At 38.5% G+C, this 25,185-nt stretch overlaps 3 protein-coding genes across 5 annotated transcripts in view; 2 read left to right on the forward strand and 1 right to left on the reverse strand.

Moving 5' to 3' along the window:
- LOC6043219 (protein limb expression 1 homolog) overlaps positions 1 to 11,760 on the forward strand; it is a 35,775-nt gene extending 24,015 nt beyond the window's left edge. For all 3 annotated transcript variants that reach the window (XM_038254351.1, XM_038254350.1, XM_001857663.2), the window contains 3 exons: positions 10,069 to 10,232; positions 10,314 to 10,504; positions 10,571 to 11,760. In XM_038254351.1, the coding sequence (XP_038110279.1) occupies positions 10,069 to 10,232; positions 10,314 to 10,504; positions 10,571 to 10,937 (722 nt within the window). In that variant the 3' untranslated portion in view covers positions 10,938 to 11,760. The remainder of the gene's footprint in view (positions 1 to 10,068; positions 10,233 to 10,313; positions 10,505 to 10,570) is intronic.
- Positions 11,761 to 17,421: 5,661 nt separating this feature from the next.
- Positions 17,422 to 18,412, reverse strand: LOC6043220 (cytochrome b561 domain-containing protein 2). Its single transcript, XM_001857667.2, has 4 exons — positions 18,188 to 18,412; positions 17,925 to 18,129; positions 17,718 to 17,858; positions 17,422 to 17,646 (listed from the first exon to the last, which is right to left on the reverse strand). Exons 1-4 carry the CDS (start codon positions 18,362 to 18,364, stop codon positions 17,492 to 17,494), a joined length of 678 nt encoding a protein of 225 aa, XP_001857710.2. The 5' UTR covers positions 18,365 to 18,412; the 3' UTR covers positions 17,422 to 17,491.
- Positions 18,413 to 22,960: 4,548 nt separating this feature from the next.
- On the forward strand, positions 22,961 to 24,863 carry LOC119766344. Its single transcript, XM_038250834.1, has 2 exons — positions 22,961 to 23,195; positions 23,246 to 24,863. Exon 2 carries the CDS (start codon positions 23,370 to 23,372, stop codon positions 24,861 to 24,863), a length of 1,494 nt encoding a protein of 497 aa, XP_038106762.1. The 5' UTR covers positions 22,961 to 23,195; positions 23,246 to 23,369.
- Positions 24,864 to 25,185: the final 322 nt, after the last annotated feature.

The raw sequence follows: 25,185 nt of genomic DNA on the forward strand, positions 1-25,185 counted from the left end.
AATAACAGCGAGGGATTTTGAAGTCGTCGATTGAAGGGATTACTGCTATCCACCGGTTCCACTTGGGTGTGTGTTCGCCGTCAAGTTGCTTTTCCCAGCCGGAGCCCGAGCGCCACAAGTCTTGGAGAAGGAGTTTCCCGTGAATGGTGAACGGGGCCAAGTATCCATGGGGGTCGAAGAAACTTGCGACGCAGCTGGCCACCTGTCGCTTCGTCGGGAGCTGCTCCCCAGCGACTAGCGGTTCCAGATCCGCGCGCATTTTGCTTGAAAACACGAACACGTCTTCATTGGGGTCCCAAGCGACGCCTAGGACTCGTTCAGTGTCGGTAGTTTTGTTTGAGGTGAAGTTGACGAGTTGTTCCGTCCTTGGTTCACCCAACTGTTCCAGGAAAGCCGCGGAGTTTGAAACCCAGCTCCGGATGTGAAACCCGGCCCCCGCGTGGATCATCCTAACTTCGCGCGCCCGTTTAACGGCTTGGTCGACTGTATCGGTACTATCCAAATAGTCGTCGACATAGTGTTTGTCGACAATCGCTTCTACTGCATCCGGGAACGTGTCGGCATACTCCCGCGCATTTTTGTTTTTTACATACTGCGCGGAGCATGGGGATGAGGTTGAACCGAATGTTGCCCTGTCCATCACATAGATTTGCGGGGGGCCAGAGGGGTCGTCGCGATACAGGAAACGCTGGGACTGCTTGTCGCTCCGCTTGATCTGGATTTGATGGTACATCTCAGCAATGTCGCCCCCAAAGGCGATCGGCCGCTCTCGAAAATGGTACAGCACCACGGGCAGGTTCGTGAGGAGGTCCGGTCCCTTTAAAGGGCCGAATTCAGCGACGTTCCTTGGACAGCTGCCGCCGCGTCCCAGACTAAACGGATTTTGTTTGGCTTCTTCGGGTTTAGCACCACGTTCAAGGGGAGATACCACACCTTGCCCGGTACAGCGTCTTCCACGTCCTGCGCAGTGAGCTTGTGCGCATACCCCTTTGTGACGTACTGCTCGATCTGCTTGGCTACGTTTTCTTGCAGCTGCTGGTTCTTGGCTAGCTTCCTTTCCAGGCTTTTCATTCGCTTGACTGCCATAGGGTAGCTATCCGGAAGCTGGGGTTGATCCGCTCTCCACAAAAGTCCAGTCTCGTACCGGTCACCTACTCGAACAGTCGATTCCTCCAAAATCTCACGAGCGCGACGATCATCTGCGGATTCCGGCAGCAACGACACTTGGACACCGGATTCCTCTTGGATGAAGTAGTTCTTCAGCAGCTCGTGAAGTTCCAAGTCAGCTGCGTGCAGGACGTCGTGGTGGCCGGAGAATGCAATTGTCTGATCTCGGTCATCCTGGGGACCGTACACTGTCCAGCCAAGATGCGTGCGCACGGCGATGGGCTCGCCAGCTTTGCCGACACGGGACTCCAACGGAGCGTAGACGTGGAGATGCTTCAGTCCGATCAAGATTTTTGGAGTGCCACTCCGGTAATCGGCTACCGGCAGATCCTTCAGATGCTGGTATTTGGCAGCTATAGCGGAGTACTCCAGGGTTTGTTCCGGGAGCTTCAGTTGCTCGACCGTGTGTACATTTTTCAAAGAGAACTTTTTGTTTGAGTTGAGTCCCGCAATTGAAACAGTAACACACTTCGAGCCTTTTTCTGTCCGGGTCATGCCGGCTGTCCATTTGACGATGATCGGTTGGGATTTTCCTTCTAGCTGGATTTGTTCGGCCACTTCTCTTTCCAGGAGCGAATACGATGCACCTTCGTCGAGAAAAGCTATCACGTCGACGGACCGTTTCCCGTTCAGCAGCTTCACTGGAACCATTCGAAAAATGACCGGTTGGTTCGCCTGCAGATCGTGGACGTTGCATGGCATCGTCACAGGGGCCATCCGGAGCTGGTTCTCTGGCGGATGGAGCAGCGGGTGATGGCGTTCCTGACAAGCTCCAATATTGCACCGGGTCTTGAACCGACAGCGTGATTGGCCATGCTCATTCAGGCAAATGTTGCACAGCTTCCACCTGCTGACTTCCTTCATACGCTGGTCCCACGACAGCTTGCCAAACTCGTCGCAGTACCTAACCCGATGATCTGTGCGCTGGCAGATTCTGCATGGTTTGCGATCCTCCTGAGCAGTCGGTTGTCGATGGGTGTTAGAAGTTTTCGCACCTGTCGCTTGTTGTTTCGCCACTTCGCCAACGTGCGTGTGCAGGTAGCCCTCCGGATGCTTTTCTTTCCGCTTCTGCTTATCTCTGCCGTCCCGGCCACCTTGTTCGTGCTGCGTTTCGGTGAAGAGCGTCACTTCACTGGCGTCTGCAACGATTTCGGTCAGGAAATCCGCGAAGGTAGCTAGGGTCACCATTTGTTGTTGACGCTTGTAGCGTACCCACTCGAGCTTCGTACCGGATGGGAGCTTTTCCACGAGTTCTTGAATGAGCATAGGGTTGACAAGGTGATCAAGAAGCCCTGCTGCAATCAGGTGGTCGCTCAGCTGTTTAACCACGACGCCGAACCGGATGAACGTTTGCAAACGGTCGATACGAGGCGATTCGACCCTTTTTGCCTTCAGCAGCAACGCTTGAAGCAGGAGTTCCGGTCTTCCGTAAAAGTTCTTCAGCGTTTCAATTACTGTCGGGACCATCTCTGGATACAGCAATTGGCCTCCTACCATCTCGAGCGCAGGGCCTTGGATGGCGTCAATCAGTCTGCCCAAATTCTCCAAGTTCGACCAGTTGCAGGCCAGGTTACTGTTGCGCCAGCTGCTGTAGAAAATCGGCCAGTCCTCCGGCTTTCCGGTGAAGGTTGGCAGCCTCTGGAACGGACCCTTTCGTGCCGCGAGATGGGCCTTGGTTAGTTGCGGCCCGGGCTGGTGGAACTCCTCGGGCGGTGGAGGAAGCGACGGAAGCGATTGTTCATCATCGTCTTCGGAAGAACTTTCGTGCTCCGATTGCTCCGGAGTGAGTACCGGAGAAGGTTTCGGCGTAAATTGAGGGTGAGGAGCAGGATCGGGATTCTTTGAACGTTTTCCAGAGCTTTCCCCGGCGCCTTCTCCTGATCCTTTGCCTGGCTTGACTTCCGGATTCCGAAGTGGCGTAAGTGGTTGCTTCGGCAGTTTATCGGAGCGATTGACAGGAGTGGAATGTTTCGGGTAAGCGCCAGTGTGATCTGCCTTGGAGTGGTGCTTTTTGACCACAGGTTTTTGCGCCTCAACCGCCGACTTCCCGTCATTTGCTACGCCGTACTGCTGCTGCAAGAGTTCCTTCATTTTACGCATCTTCTCATCGGCCGCCTTTCTCATTGCCAGCATCTTGCACTCCAGCTCATACTCAACCTGCCGCTTCTCTTCCAGCCGTGCTAACTCCCGCGCATAGTTCCGTAATTTGATCCGGCGCATCACTTCCAGATCCATTTTATGCTGCTTTTCAGCATTCTTCTGCAGCTCCTCGTTCCAGAGGTATCTGGTGTCCTTAAGAACGTCTGTATCATCCCCAGCGCCGTCGCCGTTTCCGTCACCGTCGCCCGTGCCGGCGCCGTTACCGTTACCGTCGTCCGTGCCATCGCCGTCTGGGTCAGCCTGGCCCGCACACGTCTGGCAAATCCACGAAACTTCTTCCACATCTTTCGTTCGACCCACACAGTTGGCGTGGGACAGCCGAGAGCACTTTCCGCAGCAGATCAGCTTAGAATCGGCGTCGACCGGCTTTTCACACAGCGCACAATTGAGGTTTTGAGCGGTGATTTCGAGGTTAGAACCTTCATCCTCAGAGCCGCTCATCATTAAATTTTTGAGTTTTGTTCGGACGTTGCCAAATAAACCGGTTCTTGAAGCAGCCTTTTAGTAGGATCAGCTCAAAACTGCAAATTTTTATTTATTAGCTTTAAATTCATCGATTAGTTGTAATAAACTTACATTTAATGGTTTTCCAATTTGCTTTCGCAATCCGAACAAACTGTGTCTGTTGTAGACGATTCCTGGCCTAAATTACGCATAATTGTTAGATTTTTAATTATAATTCAACCTCATCCGTACTTACAAGTGAAATAATAAAGAAAATAATGTAAATTCCAACTAGCCAGAAATTATGTATAATCAATTAAATAGAAAGTAATCCAAGTAGGCACGTTTAGTGCAGAACTTCTCCTCTCAACTCTATCTAGATTTTCTTCTTACTACCTATCAGCCCGTTCATCGCGACCGCAGGAACTCGCCAAACGCAGCTCAGCAGTTTCTGGCAGGGTCGCTGCTACAGTCCGGTGCGCAAAATCCGGACTGCGGTGCTAACACATACATTCCAAAATCAAAATCCAAAGTTTTTTTTTAAGATTTTATAAGCTATTGTGTTTTATATGTTTATAGGTCGCACAAAAAGGTGTATGGAAAAAATTGCAAAAATGTATGTAGCACAGTAGGGTGTATTATCAAGATCGATTTTCCAGCACAACAATTTTTCAGTTCTTGTGATGTGAAAACTTGTGATTTGTGCTTCGAATTCAGTATACAATGCAATATAAATCGATAATTTTATAAACAAAACTATTTTTAACAAATTTCAAGTAAAATTCCGACTTTTTAACAACTTTACCGAAAATTTATATGTAGTTTGCTAAAAAGCTAAAAAGCTTATACACTTAGTAAACTAAATATAAACATTGATTTTTTTGCTTAAAAACTATATCAGCTACTTTAGTGATGGTACATTTAGCGTACAAATAAAATTTGAACATCTTAAATATGATTTTGACAAGAAAAACTATGACTATCAAAGTCACCCCGGAATTTAAACTAAGAATTTTTAACGTAACTATTTTTTTAAACACTATTGCAAAAACTTTTTTTTCCAAAATTGTGCATGGACTTTGTGTGGCCTACCCCAGTACATGTTTTAAAAATAATAATCTTGAGAAAAACCTTACCTGTTGGAAAATCTTACAAAAACAAATTGAAATCCTATCAAAGTCACCCCGGTTTACGGTACTCTTGTTTCGCTACTTGCAGATTACACTATACTAAAAAACTTTCTTTATGTGTTTAGAGATTATTGCTTGCTTGTTTCTTCTAAAACTGATTTCCACTTGATACCCGATGAAAATGATTTTTATAGAAGCAATTATGCCAACATCAGGTTCCAATGGAAATACATTCTTTTCTTCTAGTTGATACATTTCAAAACAGTGCTGAAAAGTACTACTTTTCAGAATTGTTTTTTTTTTGTGAGGAAAAGTAGGCCGTTTCGTCTCTCCCGAAGAACAGCAAAAGTTGACAGTTTCATAGCGGAATTGCAAAAAGTACTTTACACCATGCATTTGAGTGATGTCTTAGAATTTTAAAATTATCTTGACGGCCAATAATATTCAAGTGGACGTTGTCAAAAAATGTGACTTGTTGCTAAACTTGACTTGTTAAAAAAAATGTACGACTCGCGCTAAACATTGTTTTGTTGAATTTTATTGAATAAACTACTGTCAAATCTATGATTTTTGAGCAGTCATTGTTTTTGCCAAAACCGTACCTCAACTTTAAACAGCTACCAAAATTATATTAAGTATTTCAGAAGAGACAGGTCGTTGACACCAAAGTGCTGAAGCAAAAGCCGATACGAAGATTAAATCAGTAGATTATCCTAATGTAATGATCACTTCGAAACTTATTTCCATAAATTTCAATTCACGGCACGTTCCAGTTCAAAGCTCTTTGCTTCGGTACATCTGGAATCCGCTGGAATCCAAACCAGTCCCAGCCATCGTCAGCTGATCCTGTTCTGCAACAAGTCTCAAAGTGGGGAGCGCAGCTTATGAACGGTACCGGGAGGAGCAAGCACGATGTGCGTCATCAGCAGTGTGTGGCAACTGCTTGGAACCTGCAGTCCAAACCCACGGCATTTTCTACGCTGGATCGCGTGAGAAAAAACGTTCAGTTCTCACACACACCTCTCGTACATTTGACCAGAAGAGGCCAGAATGAGAATTCAAATTGCCTTCCAGGAAAAATCACTTGCCCGTCGTCATTCATAAATCGATGGGCGAAGCGAAATTTCCAAAGCGTCGGATAAACGCCCAGGGTAAATATTTGATGATTGTCCGTGAAATTACCGGCCAGGGAGCAACAGGCAGCAGTCAGGGTTTCACTGCTGCCGCGGGATTCGCTTTGCACTTAGTTTTGCCGAAAGTTGTGTTTAACACACCCATTCATATCGCCTTTTTCTGGGTTTGATGTAGCTGCACTTAATTTCAATGGTCATTCATGAGTTGAGATGTTGTTGAGCTGATGGAACCAGCAGTAGATTTTTTTTTTAGATATGGAAATCAAGTATGTTCAACTGTGTTTTGGAAATAAGAACTATACCAACTCAACATAATCTAAGCCACAAGAATCAATGCCTATGCAGTTGACCAAATCTCAGAATCAAAAGTGGAAAGTCTTAATTTCTTTTTATGTACAATAAATATTTTCTTACTTTTTAAAAAAAAAACATTTAAATTGCAATAATAACACTGTGATTAATGTTGATTTTAAAAAAAAACTGATTTTGACACTGGCAAAGTTGATAAACATGAAATCTGCTCGGGAGTTATCAAACATTATTTTGGTAAATGGGTCATTCCAGGTCAACTGAGTACACTTTAGGACTCGACCTTCACCGATTTGGAACAAACTTGGTGGGAACGTTCATCTATCGATAGTTAACAGAAATCCCAAGTTTGGAGCATTGACGATTGACGATTTTCTAAAAAACTTTTTTTTTTATTTTAATCATAACTTTGCAACTATTTGAGCAAAAGACTTTCTACAGGTTGCATTTTATAGAAAACTGTTCAAGGAATTCAATAGAAAAAAATGAGTATAAAAAATCAGTTTTGACCAATTTCTATGATTTTATTTGTTTTATTTTATCACCATCGTGTTCCCCAGACAATTTTACATTATAATAAATGTAGACCTCAAACTAAAATGAACTACTGGCGAGATACAGCGATTTTACTGAAAAAGTTAGATTTTGCGCAGCTCTTAAGAATTGTAGAGCGAATGGCTTCGTTTTGAAAATTACAAGTCCAAACTTGAATAAATGAATGAATGAATAATTCTCATACCCGCCGGCGGCTTGGTCCAGTTCACAGGTGTACGCTTGATCAAACAAATCGTTATCTTATGTTCAGTAATCTGTACACCCACGTACATATGTTTTTTTTTGTACGAATTTTGTTGTTACAAATACCAGTGCTTATATCAAAAGAAATTTCCCAACCCCCCAAAGCAACGGAAATTTGTAACAGGTGTAGGGACACATCACACAGACGAAAATTACAAGTCCAAACTTAAGCTAATATTGCTAACTTTAAATTCATATAACAAATTTCTTAAAAATCAGCAACTCATTTTTGGGTCCCTTTTAGGGTCCCAAACAACATCCCAAAATTTGGGAGCGATTGGTTAAGCCCACATTTGATGAACCTTACGTAAAATCGTTATGAAAAAATGTTCCAAAGACATTATTTAGTAAAGTTGTACCCTAATTCCTAATTCCTAATTTATAAAAATATTTACATTAGAATCGATTGAATTTTTATGCTTTTCCTTCTAATAGGCAGTCAAAATCATTTGAAGTTTTTGTGGATCAAATATTTAAAACCAAAATGTACTTAATTTTCATTGAAATAAACAAAGTTTTCAAGTGATGGGCATTTAAAAATCAATAAAAATAAAAATATGTTTTTTTTATATTTTTTCATCATCTGCAGAAATTGGCAGTCCTGTTATATCTCTCTATTAAGAGATAAGCTATTTTCCCGTAAAATTTCCAAATACTTCTGAGACAAATGTTTCAATGGTAAAAATCAAACTCAGTGAAATTAAAAGCGACTAATATTCAGATGCAATTGAATGCAATGTTAAGGTCACGTTCCACATTACCTGTATTTTCAGTAACAGATTTTTTAAATTTGCTTCAGAAAAAAATGCTAAGTAATGTTTTAAAACTTAACGTTATTTTGATGAATTTCTCAATTCTCAAGAAGAGCCGCTGCAAATATTTGTCAAAGTTTTTATTTAGCTCAAATAATCAGGGGGCCTTTTTTACAACAAATTCTATATATTAATGGCATTAGACTTTGGAAGCTGAAAATATTATTGAAATTCATGTATTGAAGTAAAACAGTACAATATTTTGTTTGCTTTTATGACAAACATGACGTCAAAAAACGTAAGTTAACTTAAATAATCTACATTTGCAATTGATTGATAAGGGTTCGGTTGATTGAAACGTGAACATTAAGGAACTTTCGAATCAGATAATGAACAGGTTAAATTGGCCATGAAACAATTATTATTGTTCATATTTAGAGTTTTTTTTAAGGTTTTATATGTTTATAAGACCTATTAAAAATACTCTAGATATCAATTGAGCTACTTATTTTTTACCGAAAAATTGTATAATTAAATACGAATGTCAATTTTATAATAAAATAAAAAAATACAAATTTCAAGTCTGTAGGATATCATGTAAACATCACTCAAAGTTTCAGCGCCCTCTAGTTGGGAGCATTTTTGACGTTTGATCGCCTATGTCTATTTTCAATAAAAATTATACGTGAAAAAACAAAGTAAACAGAATAATTATTGAAAGAGCTATCGAATGATCTATTTATAAATAATTTAGTTTAGAACCGTAGAAATGAATACTTAAATATAAATTAAATGTTTTTTTATCGTAGTGCAAAGTTATTAAGTGATTTGTGTAATTAATTGGCAGACTGGCAAGTAATAAAGGCTTCTGGAAACCCTTGTCCACCATATTGCCCCACGGTGTATTTTTTCGAGACCTCAAAGTTAAAAAATTCGGTATGTCTGATATTTGGCACCGTGAAAGAAGGGCTCTTTCCCTACATTTTGCGGGGTGTACCGAAATATTTCGTCGGGGGGTCTAGAGCAACTTTTTTGAAGATTATTTTTCGATTTATAGGATATTTGTTCGAAAAAGTCACAGAAAATCCGTGCATTTATGTTGATATCACTCAAATTTCTTATGAATATGCCTAGGGGACTCTAACCAAAATATTTGACTAATATTTGACCTCCAATAATTAAAATTCGAACTAGATTTACCAGATTTCTAGCTTTCTTTGAAATTACCCCAAAATCCAAGCTGGAAACCACGATACATACCACGATTCCAATCAAATTTACAACTCCAATACTTCTAACTAACGTGAAATTTTCCGTGGATTCTATATATGACAAAAATTGAGACCAAAAAGTGCCACTATGGAGGCCTACAGGGCAAAAACTAACGTTGTAAAATGTTTGTTTTGGAAAAATCGAAAAACTATGAGAAAAACTGCGATTGGCCAAAAAGTTAATACCGCAGACTTATAGTCCATATAATTTCTTTTGACCTATGGAAGTATGGGTTTTGAAGGCTGTTGCAAAAAGATATTAAGGTTTTAAAAAAATCAATTTTTAACAGTAATTTGCAAAAGCTATGAGAAAAAGTCAAACCGATCCTGGATGTCTATGGCCCATTTTGAAGTGCTTCAAAAGACCTTTCAAATGCATCTACGAAAGTTGGAATTGATGAAGTTTTACGGAAATGCGAGAAATTTTAAGATTTTTTAGGTTTTTTGGACCTCAAACTTCGAAGCCCGTTTTACCCCACTTTCCTTTGTCGTAGAGGGCTCATATTTGGCATGAGTGCATCTCATGTATAGACAAACATACGCTGAAAGTTTCAACCAAATCGGAGCCCCTCGATACGACGTCTAGAACAAACCGAGCAGAATTTACAAATACTGCCTCTTAATTACCTTTCACATGATGGGCACTGCCTACTGTGTTTTGTGTGGGTCTAGGTCAGGCCAGTAAGGTGAGGAAGGCAAAAAGTCTGATAGATATGATTAAAATATTAAGTTTGGATTATTTTTTTGAATCACTGCTAACTGTCGGAAGGAGATTCTCTTCTCTTGAGGACACCGTGAATGATTTTGCTTGTTAGCGTCCAACCACTCATTGTTGGCCCTTCATACGGCAGTTATTAGAAAATATCTCACAACTAACCCGATATTTTCCTCCTTCTCGTTACAGTCAATGTCGTCGAGGCGCTGCAAGAGTTCTGGCAGATGAAGGCAGCGCGGGGAGCCGACCTGAAGAATGGCGCCCTTGTGATATACGAATCGATCCCGTCCACGAGTCAACCGTACGTCTGCTACGTCACCTTGCCCGGCGGCAGCTGTTTCGGAAGTTTTCAGGTAGTGCAAATTCAGAGGATTGCATTGAGTTGCAGCTGGTTACTAAAGAATGTTTCTTCATTTTTTTTTTTTTTGTTACAGAATTGTCCCACTAAAGCCGAAGCCCGACGATCATCCGCCAAGATAGCTTTAATGAATTCCGTATTCAACGAGCATCCGTCCCGCCGGATCAGCGATGACTTCATCGAGAAGGCGGTCCTGGAGGCGCGGGCGTCCTTCAAGGGGGAAAACACAGAAGAGGACGGACCGGACACGGGAATCGGTGCCTTCAGGTAAGGGATTGCGAACCGTGTGAAGTCTTGTAATGTGTTCTAATTGATTTTTTCGCACTCTCGCAGGTTCATGCTGGAAACCAACAAAGGACGAACGATGCTCGAGTTCCAGGAGCTGATGACCGTCTTCCAGTTGCTCCACTGGAACGGTTCGCTCAAGGCTATGCGCGAGAGGCAATGTTCCCGGCAGGAGGTGGTCGCACACTACTCGAACCGCTCGTTGGACGACGAAATGCGCCAGCAGATGGCGCTGGACTGGATCGAGCGTGAAAACGAAAACCCCGGACTGCTGAGTAGGGAGCTGGCGATCGCCGAAAGAGAACTAGAGACTGCTCGGCTGGCAGGACGAGAACTGCGGTTCCCCAAGGAGAAGAAGGACATCCTCCAGATGGCGCACAACCAGCTCAACGTTGGCAGCAATATCAACAGTTGAACAGCAGGGCACGTGGTGTTTTTGAGTAGACATTAGTTGATGTAGGATCAAAATTCGATTAAGATATTTGTATTCCAAGAAGTGCATCTTTTGCTATGATTGCTCTTTGTATAACAATGACATTGGTCTCGTGCTTGCTTTTTGGAATCATAAAATGTGAAAATTCCTTATTAATTTAACGGATTTGTTTTTATGCATTAATGATTACGTTTTTTGTTTGATATATAGTTTTATTGTAGAAGCAAACGAAGCAAGCAACAAGATAACATTTTCGAATAACTTATAATCAATAACGATCAACCAGAACATAAGCTCAAGTAAATGTGATTTTTATTTCCATACTTATACGACATAAAAGTAACATTCCATAGCCGGTATAACTGTAAACAGCATTTTTAATTGGTGGTGGGGTTAATTTGTTTACAAATTGTCTACTTTTTATGCTCTAATCCTTTTTTTTAACCTATCACTACTACTCGATGCTTCAACTACAATTATAATAGCAAACAAAATCTACAAAATATTCCCATCTATAGTAATGACAGCACAAGCAATAGTTAAGAATAGCATATAATCGAGAAGGAAAAATTAATAAAACAAAAATAAACACATAGACAATAGTACCAACCCATACTAATGTACATACAATAAGCGTCAGCCTGTTTGTTGATCTGAACTGTTTCATTACAGCTTTTTTTTACTTTACCTACCACATATCAAACCTGTATCTTTTAGAAGATTTTAATAAGACACAACCAAGACACACAACCTGAGGAAAACTGTAAGAGCAATGTTGCATTCTTGAGGCAAAACAATTTTTATCTTTTTTTGATGAGCAAAAAGTTTTATTTATCCAAACAAAAAATGTGATTTTTATTGAGTGGAAAACATAGCTAGAAAAATTTTAAATTTTGAGCAATCAAAAAGTTTTAATTTATTTTTATAAAACAAACGAAATGAAGCAGTATATTTACAACTAAAAATTACTAGTTTAGAAAATGTTTTTAATTGCAATTACAAAACCCCCCCTTTCGGCCAAATTTAATCTTAAAATTTAGACGAAGATTGTGATTTATGCGTTAAACTAAATTTTAAATATTATTTTAACTGTAATCAACCGCCAACCGAACGGTGTTTTAATTCTAGTATTAAAAATAACAAAAATCGTGGCAAACCGACACGACAAAATGGCAGAAAGATAACACAAAGAAAAAAAACAGAAGGAAAAAAACACGTTGACAGCAGTGTGAGGGCATTTGTGTAGTACCATGATAAACCAGCGTTAACAGATCAAGATCAGATGCAATTTAGTGGTTTGCCCGTCGTTGAAATGTAAAAATAATGAACGGTTTTAATGGAAAAAGGCGTGAATAAATAGTTTCGTTTTGAATAAACTTTGGGTGCGTATTGTTTCGTGCTCGAACGATGAAAGAAAAAAATGGGGTGGATCAAGGATATTTGAAAAAAAAAAGTCACTACCTGTCTAGAGCACTTAAAAGCTTGAAACTTGGAAAACGGCTCACTATATTTGTTGTTCTGTGTCTGTTCTATCCGAAACTAATCAACCATATCCAAATATTATGCAATAACAAGGCTAAAACAGCTGTCCCGTTTTGCCCCAGATCACCCAGGCCCCCAAAAAAGGCGGAACAGTAACTTCAACTCGATGTGTTTCGACCATTACACAACCAATCGATACGATTCGTTTTTCCAGAGATGTGTAAGGAAGTTAAGACTATTCTAGCTTATTGCAGAACTCGATTTGATCAAATCTGTTATTTCTGTGGCCAAGGCATCTTTACAAATCTCTTTAACAAAATCGAAGGCTTGAAATCAAACATTCTTTTTTATCTTTTTACTCCTTAATGAACTGAACTTTTACTTTTTTATGGAAATTGAGCAAATAAAATCGAAATATTAAATAATCTGAGCAAATAAAATCTAGATTTTGGAATGACTTTTTTATCAAAAAAAAAGTGTAAAAAGTTATCACATCTTATTCCTTTAATCAAATCTGATCTTATTAAATCTTAACAAATACAGGCGCAACCGGTCCGAAGAAGCATCCTGGAAAAAAATGAGTATTGATTAAGTCCCAAGTCCTTTCCTGTAATTATTGCACATTGCAATTCATACGAAGACCGAGCCACGTAGCCTAGTGATAGCGCTTCCACCTCGTAAGCGGTAGATCGGGGTTCAAATCCCGGCCCGGAACAACACTGATGATCTTTTCCCTTATGGATTAGATTGCTTAGTATAGGGAAGGTAGTGTATCGTCACAACCTGGACCTTATCATGACACCTGAGCAGTTCTCTAGGATTTCGGTCTTTCGATTTTTTTTGTATTTTTTAATCCGACTGAAACTTTTTTGGTGCCTTCGGTATGCCCAAAGAAGCCATTTTGCATCATTAGTTTGTCCATATAATTTTCCATACAAATTCGGCAGCTGTCCATACAAAAATGATGTATGAAAATTCAAAAATCTGTATCTTTTGAAGGAATTTTTGATCGATTTGGTGTCTTCTGCAAAGTTGTAGGTATGGATACGGACTACACTGGAAAAAATAATACACGGTAAAAAAATTTGGTGATTTTTATTTAACTTTTATCACTAAAACTTGATTTACAAAAAACACTATTTTTAATTTTTTTATTTTGATATGTTTTAGAAGGCATAAAATGCCAACTTTTCAGAAATTTCAGGTTGTGCAAAAATCACTGACCGAGTTATGAATTTTTAATCAATACTGATTTTTCAAAAATCGAAATTTTGGTCGTAAAATTTTCAACTTCATTTTTCGATGTAAAATCAAATTTGCAATCAAAAGTACTTTACTAAAATTTTGATAAAGTGCACCGTTTTCAAGTTATAGCCATATTTAAGTGACTTTTTGAAAATAGTCGCAGTTTTCATTTTTAAATTAGTGCACATGTTTGCCCAGTTTTGAAAAAATATTTTGAAAAGCTGAGAAAATTCTCTATATTTTGCTTATTCGGACTATGTTGATACGACCTTTAGTTGCTGAGATATTGCAATGCAAAGGTTTAAAAACAGGAAAATTGATGTTTTCTAAGTTTCACCCAAACAACCCACCATTTTCTATCGTCAATATCTCAGCAACTAATGGTCCGATTTTCAATGTTAATATATGAAACAATTGTGAAATTTTCCGATCTCTTCGAAAAAAATATTTTTGGAATTTTCAAATCAAGACTAACATTTCACAAAGGCCAAACATTCAATATTACGCCCTTTTAATATGTTTGTCTTGATTTGAAAATTCCAAAAATATTTTTTTCTAAAAGATCGGAAAATTTCACAATTGTTTCATATATTAACATTGAAAATCGGACCATTAGTTGCTGAGATATTGACGATAGAAAATGGTGGGTTGTTTGGGTGAAACTTAGAAAACATCAATTTTCCTGTTTTTAAACCTTTGCATTGCAATATCTCAGCAACTAAAGGTCGTATCAACATAGTCCGAATAAGCAAAATATAGAGAATTTTCTCAGCTTTTCAAAAATATTTTTTTCAAAACTGGGCAAACATGTGCACTAATTTAAAAAAATGAAAAACTGCGACTATTTTCAAAAAAGTCACTTAAATATGGCTATAACTTGAAAACGGTGCACTTTATCAAAATTTTAGTAAAGTACTTTTTGATTGCAAATTTGATTTTACATCGAAAATGAAGTTGAAAAATTTTACGACCAAAATTTCGATTTTTGAAAAATCAGCATTGATTAAAAATTCATAACTCGGTCAGTGATTTTTGCACAACCTGGAAATTTCTGAAAAGTTGGCATTTTATGTCTTCTAAAACATATCAAAAATAAAAAAATTAAAAATAGTGTTTTTGTAAATCAAGTTTTAGTGATAAAAGTTAAATAAAAAATCACCAAATTTTTTTACCGTGTATTTTTTCCAGTGTAGTCCGTATCCATACCTACAACTTTGCCGAAGACACCAAATCGATCAAAAATTCCTTCAAAAGATACAGATTTTGAATTTTCATACATCATTTTTGTATGGACAGCTGCCGAATTTGTATGGAAAATTATATGGACAAACTAATGATGCAAAATGGCTTCTTTGGGCATACCGAAGGCACCAAAAAAGTTTCAGCCGGATTAAAAAATACAAAAATTAAAATTGAAGAAAAAAGACCGATTTCGTAGAGAATTGCTCACCTTAGGGAAGGCGACCTACGAAATGTTAACATCAACCTTAACATGTCAATATTAAGTTAAGAAACAGCCACTGAGTTTGAGTCAATTTAGCACAACTTTCTAGAACAGTGTTTCTCAAACTTTTGCGATCCATTCCCCCCTTGACTGATTTGCAAGAACTTCATTCCCCTCCCCCCTTATTTTTAATTTACTGGTATCAATGCACAAACATAATTAATTTTTTTAGGTTTGCAAAAAAAATACAGTTTTCATAACAAAAAAAAAACTATAGAAGGTATTTGAAAACTTTTTATTTTAGTTAAAAAAAATTAAAGCCACTATTCTGAGCTTCTTTTCGTTCAAATTACAATAAAAAATACAATTATAAAATATGTACAAATATTAATATTAAATAATATTTGAAAAACTTATTGTCAACTGCCAATTATTTAATAAAACATGCTTGTTAAAAAGTGTCTTCCTGTGTGGATCAATCGGACCGCGCACTGGACTCACAATCCAGAGGTTGCCGGTTCGAATCCCGGGGCGGACGCAAAAAATTCTAAGTGTAAATATAGGTATTCGGTGCCCTCTCCCCGTGCCCATACCTTCACACTTAGGAGACCCGGGAGGCGGAGTCTTGTCGCAAAAAGAACGATACACGCCTGTGGATCCGTTGACGAAACCGCAAGGTTTAAGAGGGCCACATTATAAGGTGTTACGTCGATTCCGTTTTTTTTTTTTGTTAAAAAGTGTACAAAAATCTCACAGAAACCAGCAAATCTGTCCCAAAAAAATCTGCTTGAGTCCAAAAAATACAAATACCTCAGAAATATTAAAAAATCATTTTATTGTTTCAAGGAATGTCAAAATTCACAGAAATTGAAACTTTAATAACTATTTTTTGGGAAAAAACAAATGTTGTTATTACTAATCAAAGAAACTGAAAGTTGCAAAGAATGATTCAAATAATGATTCAAGACATTGAATTTCTATTGAACCCTCATTCCCCCCCTAGAATGGCCAAATTCCCCCGCAGGGGGGAATTTCTCACCGGTTGAGAAACACTGTTCTAGAACAAAGCTTTTTTTTACCCACGCGCTAACGCGATACAGGTTAGGGTTCAAGTGTCCCCGGGGATCAAGTTTTCCCACTCTCCCTTATTTTTTGTTTGATAAACTTATCAACTGCAAAGCCCTTTCGCATTTGACGTTAAATGTTATATTTTGAGCACAAACGTACAGGTTTGATGTGAAATTGTTTTAAATTATAGAAAATTAATAGATTAGATGAATAAACACCCTTTTGTTTAAGATTCCTTCAAAATATTGATAGGGGAATCAAGCTACCCTATCATTCTGAAAATGTTGGTTGAACAAATTTTTTTCAAAACGCTTGGCATGATTCAATGAGTTCATCTGATTAAATACCCTCATCAGAAAAACATAATTGAAACATTTTGCTTTCAATTCATGCAAAAAGTTCATAGTTTTGTAAGAAATTGAGAGAGTTATGTGTGATACAATATCCCCTATTTATTTACAATTCATCTGAATCACCCCAAAAATGTATTGCAAACAATAAAGCACCCAGACCTACTGCGTTGCATTAACCGCTGAGACAGATTATGTGAACGGATAACATTTCACAAAATCAACAGGGGAGGAAGGATGCGTGGACATACCGTACCAAACGCTCCGATTCAGTTATGATGTGGTGTGTAAGTGTAAATTAGACAGATAAATAAACATTTGGGGGTAAATGGGATTAGGGATTGGGAATAAGGGTGGGGGGAAACATACAATTTTATCAATGAACAGTGTTATCAGAACGCAGTAACCATGTTGGTCGTGCAGGATTATAAAATGTACTTTTTGGTGATGTCCAGTCCACGTCCAGCCCAGGTCCACGTTGGTCGCAGATTCTTTCAGTTCTCAACTTTATTTTTTCGTGTTCCTGATCCCTAGCAGTGTTAAACGATAAATGGAGTTTCAAACGGAATTCAACTCCAACTTAAACAAATTTTGAACACCTTCATAAATGAAGTGTGAAAAACCTTTCCATAAGCTCATCTTTTTTATTTGAACTTTATACTGCTATATACTGGTATCAACCATTTGTGGGCTGATTGGAAATATCGGCAGGAGTATATAGTTGCATTAAAAAAGTTGAAGTTGAAGATTTAAAATAGATAATTTAGTATAGATTTAATTTTTCTTCGGAAAAGTCACTAACATTGATAGAAATTGTACATATTCATCTGCAAATTCAGTTTGTTTGATAAGACTTATTTCCAACAAAGGCGAGACATAATATGATCAAATTGGGTGTTTTCTTTATTGCTTTTCAAGTTCTCTCCTCAAACACAATAAATTATGGTCTAACTCATCATTCCCTTGAACTGGTTGAACATGGTTTTCGAAACACCAATCAACGTCAGAATGATAGTTATGGAAGAAAATGAGATCAACATGTTTACATTTTCTGCCGATTGCATTCTTCGTGGTGAATATTCCAGCATAAGGGAAACCATTCCTGCCAAAAAACAAGTAAAATTAATTGATTGAAGGAGCGAATCTCCTTCTTTGCAATTGACATCTGCTTACCGATAACAAACGCCACAATTCCGGTCAGGTAGTGGGACAATTTGATATAAATAGGCTTGATTAGGTGTTTGATTTTCATCGCGTAAAGTGCCGCCAGCCCATTCATCATAGACAGCACTAAAAACACCATTGAGACTAATCCTAAAACAATCAGAGGCACTCATTGATATCACTGTCACTTATCGAGACAACCCGACCAGCTCATACCGGTAATCGCGTGGTCGGACTTGAAGTGTGCCCGCCCGTTATCTTCCTTGATGTAAATCTCCAGGCCGACTCCCACAAAGATCGCCACAAATCCAAAGGCCTGCAGAACCCAGTGCCAGCGCCGTTTCACTTCGTTGCCGTACAAAACTGTCCAAGAATTGGCACTGTACAGCGTTAGGAAGGATTCTGCCATGAAGAATTGATACTGCAACAACAATTGTTCTCATCACTTGAACTTGCTCACTATGGTTGTCATAACTTACTCCAATTGTACACAGAAACATGTGCCACGTGAACAGCTTGCCAAATCCGTTCATGTAGGAAACATAAGACAAATATATCGTAACGTAACCTATCAACACGTGATTTATGGTATTGAAAGCAACCGCCAAACAGTTAACCAGCGGTTCTTCAGTTTTTAACGAAGCTTCGGCAGTCATTTTGAATGGAATGATTGTAGCTACTACACCGTACCAGACCCGACAAGAACTGTGGACTGCAGTGCAAAGAGTTTTATAAAATAAGTGCCGCGGATATCTGTACGATCTATTGCTACCTGATTTCGACGCATTACGTGCATCGAAATTGTGTACTTATCAAGTCTCGTCGCTATAAATGAATACGGAGAAGAAAAAAAAACTCTGTGGAACTGACTTCACGGAGTGGATGACGTGACAATATACTTGTAATTGATAAAAGAAATTTTATGGTCGTTATTATTAAAATTTACCACTGGAAAAAATCTATGTAATTTTAAATTATTTTACTAAGCATGATAGTTGAAGACAGATACTCAATGTTGACGAAAATATTAAGCTGAAATTTTAGTAAAATAAATATATTTGTGCAAAGTAAACCAAACAACTTTATCAAATCAATGCCGTTTTTATCAGAACATCCTTCCGCATAACACCTGTGTTTGCAAAGTGGGAGCTATCTAATAACCACTTCTACTTTAAGTGGCACAAGTGCGACTCATGTTAAGGGATTCAAATATTTCAAGTATCTACCAGTAGTAATCCAGTTTTCATTAAATTCAAAAAATTGAAAAAAATATAAAAAATAAATTCAAATAATAATTAAGTGAGCCAATCTCAAAATGTTTTAGATGTGAAAGCAGTTATCCTACTTTCAAACAATTCATATGATAATGCAGACCAGACTTGATTATCCAAAGTTTTATTATTCGAAGCTCTCAACAGAAACTAAATCAATCTTATTTGAGTGGTTGGCTGTATGTTTCACAACCAAATAAAAATTCTGAACAGTTATATTCACCGACATCTTTAATAAGATGTTCCCATATCATTAAAAGCATTTTTTGAGTATACTTAAGACTACCAACTGTACGGAGTTTTTTCTTAGCGTAGGGGAGAGTGGGGAGACTTGATCCCCGGGGACACTTGTCTTTGTTCTAGGAAGTTGTGCGAATTTAACTAATACTCATTGTAGGAAACAGAGAAAAAAAAATAAAAAAAATGTTTAGTTACACACATTTATCTGCTGCCAAAAACCTCCAAGAGATCTTTTTTTTGTTTTGATATGTATAGAAAACACACAAAAAATATTCAAAAAAATATGTTTTTATATATGAATTGTTTGATAAAATTATCATCTCCAAAACCCTTACGCGTTTGACGTTAAATTTGTCATTAAACTATTTCAATAATCAATTTTTTTAAAAAGTGCTTTTAGGGAGGCTTGATCCCTGCATTTTTACAGTCACTGGAATCAGCCTCAAGATTAATTAATTGGGCTGGGTTTTCGTACATAGTTTCCTTTAGTATAGTTGTACATAACTTACTGCAGTTTGAACCATTTTTCAAAAGTTTTATAAACAAAAATTACCAGCTTTTGTAATCATGCTTAATTTTGGTTAAAAAATAATATTTTTTGTTTTTAAATATTTTACATACTAAACTTGTTATGTTTTGAACACAAACGTACAGGTTTTATGTGAAATTGCTGTAACTTTAGAAATATAAGATTTGGATGAATAAGAAACATTTTGCTTAACGTTTCTTCAAAATGTTGAAAGGGGGATCAAGTTACTCCTTACATTTTGAAAATTTCGGTTTAAAATATTTTTTAAAAAAGCTTGATTCGAAGAGTTCATCTGATGAAATACCCTTATCAGCCAAATATAGTTGAATGTTTAAGCTTTCAATTCATGCAAAAAGTTCAAAGTTTTGTGAGAAATTGACAAAGTTATGTGCGATACAAAAAAGGGGATCAAGTCTCCTCACTCTCCCCTACGGATTTTCGGCCTTCATCGCGGATTTTTAACAGGCTGGATTTAAGGACGGTTTTTTTCGTATAATACGGATTTGTACGGAACTTGGTCGTTTGAATAACACATTCATCCAATAAATGATCAAAAGCTTGTGAAATCCTGTGAAATTCTGAAACACTGGATATTTATTGTAAAAGCAAACTTGCTATTTTGTAAACTTTTAAACGTTAAACAAAAAAAAATAAAGAATATAACAATTTGATTCAGCAAATCACGATTTATTTTGAGAATGAAAATATGTTTCATATTATTTATTCAATTGGCTTTAATATTTTTTTTAAATGATTTTTTTCGAACAGGGCTCTAAATTATACTCTCAGAAAAAAGCAAAACCTTTGCTCAGGAACTCCCAAAAGACAGAAACAAAATGTTCCCAAACTGTGATCGGTTGCATCAAGCGAATAAAAAAAAACGCCCAAATGTTTAAAGTTCAATGACAGCGGCGCATGAAATAATTTCGGAAGCAGCCATTCCTCAAAGGAAAATACTTTAAAACGTCGTTAGAATCAATAAATTGGACACTTTGTCCGCTGCAGCAACAACAAAAAAACTACATCCTCTGGACACACGCAGACGCGCACTTGCTGGCGGTGAACACGTTTTTTAGTTGTTTTATTATTTTAGCTGAGCTCGCAAGTTGATTTCGCTAATTAAGTGCGTTGACTTCTTTGCCACCAGCACCGCGAGGAACGGACGGGGATCGATCAACCGTCAACTTGCAAGCTGTTCTCTGGGATTTTGGTTTTTTTTTAGTTCTACTTTTTTCAAAACAAACAATGTGCCATGGGTTTACTATGTACATATGACCTTTTGAAAAATAAGCGAGATTTGATGTTTTTGCCCTTCGGTTAACTAGGAAGAGGCCAATAAACTCAGTTTGTAATTTCAAGTTAAATTTTCAAAATGATGGTGGGATTTATTTTGTGTGGACAATTTTTCACATGAAGGGGGGGGGGGGATAGAATTTACAAAAAGTATCCACGTGGTTTATGAATGGCCCCTTACAAGTTTAACCCAAATCAAACGCATTCAAATAAGTAAACAAACTTGAAACTCTTGAGTTCTTCAAGACTTGTTCATCGCTCTCTTGTATTGGCTCAAGAATCGCGAGCTGAGATAAAGTGAACATAAAATAAATAATTCTGATCATGTCATAAAAGGTCTCTTGCTGTTGTTCTTATTCGTTTTCCCGCATAAAAAAAACAACAAAGAAGATGCATTTAGATAGAGAGAGTGCAAAGTTAGTGTACCGCGAACACACACATGGATTGGACTTTTCGGCGCATCGAACGCAGGACATGGACGACCGACGTGACGATCAGCAGCAAAAAGACATCCAGCGATCAAAATTAACAGAGAACCAAGAATGAGCCGAGCCGACGAGGAATGCCCAGAGCAGTTGCAACCCAAGGGAACACATCAAATGGACGAAACGATGAAAGGTCGAGAGCAATTTGACCACTCAACGATCGAATGGCTTTTTAACTGATTTATATGTGAAACTGCAAACGGCGGATAATTTCAAAACAAACAAGGCAAATTGATATCGCTGTGGGATCCTGAACTTCTTAATTGAAGTTAACTTTTATAAGCAAAATTTGATATCATTTAAATCAAAGGAAATTTTTAGAAAATTTAAAAATTTAAAAGCTTTTATTTTTTCAACTGAAGATTTCTTGACTAACTATTAATCCGATTAGCAATTGATCATTTTGTCGCTTGTGTGCTATCTTGTGACAACGACGATTTTGATCTAAAATGAGTTTATGATGACGTTCTATTAGACTCACCAAACCCTACAAGATATTTATTTAATCCGATTTTGGAAATTCGCTTCCGTTTCCCGGATATCGCAATACACACTCGTGACATAGACCAATTTCTCATCAAAATGATCGTGCATCATACAAATGGAAAATGGAATTTTTCACAAATTTATTTCGATAAACATTTTTTAAATGCAATGTATTCTTTTGGTTTTTTTTTAAATTAAGTCGGTTCAACTACAGTCCAGACTCGATTATCTGAAGGCCTTGTCAAAATTTTCACTTCGGATAATCAAGTCTTCGAATAATCGAATCACAAAAAAACCCTTTTTTATTTTCTACGCTAAAGTGATCTAGAATTTTTAAATACAAGATGGCGGTCAAATGGTGGAATATTGAATGCATTTTTTAATTAGATAGGCTATTCAAATTTGTCTAAAAAAGGGTTGCAGAACTCGATTTTGTTGTTAAAAATAAGATAATCGAGAAAAACGAAAAAAAAACATGCTTTTTGTTCATAATTCGATTGTTCGCAGTCCCGTTCAAACCTTTGGATAATGAGCAATTCCAGCTCAAGTCAGGATTTTTCTGGTGCTTTTGTACCCGACCCTCTCCAATTTCAATGAAAGTTTGTAGACATGTTATCCTAGGCCTATATAAGCCATTTTTGTGTATATGGAGCCAATTATACTCGAAAATAACATTTGAGAAGGGCGTAAGGTATTTATATGTTTGTATTTTGTAATTTAAAAATTACTGCATCTCGAAGCCGTTGCGTCGTATCAAAAAGTGGTCAAAGAAAAACTTGAAACAAAAATACACGCCACATCTATGATATTTTTTGATTTTTAAGTCTAAAACTTAAATTTAAAGGTGATGTCACGATTTTTGTTCGTTCAAAATTTTGGAGGAAAAAGCCTAAAATGTTACCAAAAGACTGACGAAAAAGGCAGGAAGTTATATGTCTCTCCCTGTTGCGACGAGAATAACGTTCCACTACAGGTTTAGCCGAGTGGGAACAAATCTTTCTTAAGGGCATTACCAACTATTGGAAATGTAGAAAGGAGAAGTAAAAAGTAGGAAAAAGAAGATCGATAGAAAGGCAAAAGAAACGACCAGAAATCACAAGTACGACAAAGATCCGGCCAAGCCGATGCCATTTGAGAATTAACGTAGAAGTTGGTTAAAAAGTAATTCGCATACTGTAAAATTGTAAGTAAAGCTTCTACTATAATTGTATCCAACTAATGAATTAAATAAAGTTTTAGCTAATCACCAACTAAACACGGTTGCCCAGATTTGCTCAAAGAAATTCAGTGACGCTGACTCTACCTAATCTCAACACTAAAAAATTTTACAAACTCCTGCGGAATTTGCAACTCAACGATGGAGTTCAACTGCAAAAAGTGCAACGAACCGGTGCTGGCAAATCGTGCAGATTTTCTTACGTGTTTGCAGTGTGATTCACGCTACCATGCAGGCTGCTTGAGTAGGAACAATTCCACACCTAACCCGGAATGGTTCTGCGAGGAATGTTCCGCCGTAATGTGTCAATATGGACCGCTGATGCTCACTGTTCTGGACCTACGGAAGCTGGAGGAAGAGATTGTTGTGGAAAAGAGGAATTTGCGGAAGAAGTTCGCTGTTCTACAAACTCAGTTGGACACGATACAAGGGAAAACTAAAACTCTGGTGGACACTTTTTCTTCGACATCATCGGTCGGGGAAGCCCAGATGTTATGCGCAGCGCTGAGAGACGAGTTTACCAGGTTGTATGCTGTTCAGCAATCGCCAACAAAAGTACACACTGAGGATCATCTTCAACAGATGTTTGCGCGTCAGGTCATCCCATCTGATTTGCCCAAGTTTAGTGGTAGACCCGAAGACTGGCCGATATTTATTAGCAGCTACAACAACTCCACGGAAGCCTGTGGTTTCAGCAACGTTGAAAATTTGATTCGGTTACAGCGTTGCCTCGAAGGTCCAGCTCTCCAGTCTGTGAGTAGTAAGCTTCTGCTGCCGAAGTGTGTTCCTCAAGTGATCTCCACCTTGAAGTTACTGTTCGGTAGGCCAGATTTGTTGATATCAACTTTACTATCACAAATTCGCCGCATACAAGCCCCTGAAAGTGAGGACCTCAACTCACTAATACATTTTGGGCTAGCAGTGCAAAACTTGGCAGATCATATTGTGGCTGCTGGACTTCACGACCATCTAAACAACCCATGTCTGCTGCAAGAGATGGTTTCTAAATTACCAACACATATGAAACTAAGATGGGCCACTCACAAACAACTTCTTGGTGTGGTGAACATTGCGAGCTTCAGTGCCTTCATGTACGAGATCGTCGTAGCAGCCAGCCAAGTTACCTCCACAATGGTCACCACTGTAACTCGTGAGATACCCCTAGAACGCGAGGATGCTCATTGTTGTGAAAGTGACGCAGCAAGAGATCAAGTACCGGAGGTGGATTCGCGATTGAGCCGCCGAGAGAGGAATAATCGATGTCTAATCTGTGACGAAAACGGACATCGGTCTCAGTACTGTGCAGTGTTCAAAACAATGCCGGTCAGTGAACGCTGGGACAACGTAAACAGAGCGCAGCTGTGCCCTAGCTGCCTGAACAGACATCTGCCGTGGCCCTGCAAGACCGCTACAGCTTGTGGAATTGAGGGATGCGGTCTGAAACATCATCGACTACTGCATACAGCGCTGCAGAATCCACCTTCGACATCTGGAGCATGTTTCACGTCGTCGAAAACGGAGATTTCTGCTGGTCTGAAATATGTTCCGGTACGATTGTACGGGAAATCTAAGACAGTGGACACGTATGCGTTTATCGACGAGGATCAACAGCGACGATGGTGGAAAGCAGTCTAGCTGAAGAGTTACAGCTTGACGGTCCAGTTGAAGACTTCAGTATGCAGTGGGTGGATGGGACGAAAGCTCAGAATACCAATTCTCGGACCATGGGTTTTCAAATCTCGGGTATTAATGAAACCAAAAAATATTCATTGTTTAACGTACATACTCAAACGAAACTTTGCATGCCTAAGCAAAGCATTAGTGCAAAGAAATTGAAGCAAACATTTTGTCACTTGAGGGAAACAGATATAAAGGTTACCAACATGCTAGGCCGCGCCTACTGATTGGACTGACCAACACACACCTAACAGCACCAACAGAAGTGCGTGCAGGGAAA

This window comes from Culex quinquefasciatus, chromosome 2, assembly GCF_015732765.1.
Source record: "Culex quinquefasciatus strain JHB chromosome 2, VPISU_Cqui_1.0_pri_paternal, whole genome shotgun sequence".
Taxonomy (NCBI): Eukaryota; Metazoa; Arthropoda; class Insecta; order Diptera; family Culicidae; genus Culex; species Culex quinquefasciatus.

What these genes read in the sequence shown, in the direction of transcription:
- LOC6043220 (XM_001857667.2), bottom strand. Translation starts at nt 18,364, where the DNA reads ATGACTGCCGAAGCTTCGTTAAAAACTGAAGAACCGCTGGTTAACTGT. An exon ending in TGTTTCTGTGTACAATTGGA is followed by an intron (nt 18,130 to 18,187) that starts GTAAGTTATGAC and finishes TTGTTGTTGCAG; the next exon opens with TATCAATTCTTCATGGCAGA. An exon ending in AATTGTGGCGTTTGTTATCG is followed by an intron (nt 17,647 to 17,717) that starts GTAAGCAGATGT and finishes GTTTTTTGGCAG; the next exon opens with GAATGGTTTCCCTTATGCTG.
- LOC119766344 (XM_038250834.1), top strand. Translation starts at nt 23,370, where the DNA reads ATGGAGTTCAACTGCAAAAAGTGCAACGAACCGGTGCTGGCAAATCGT.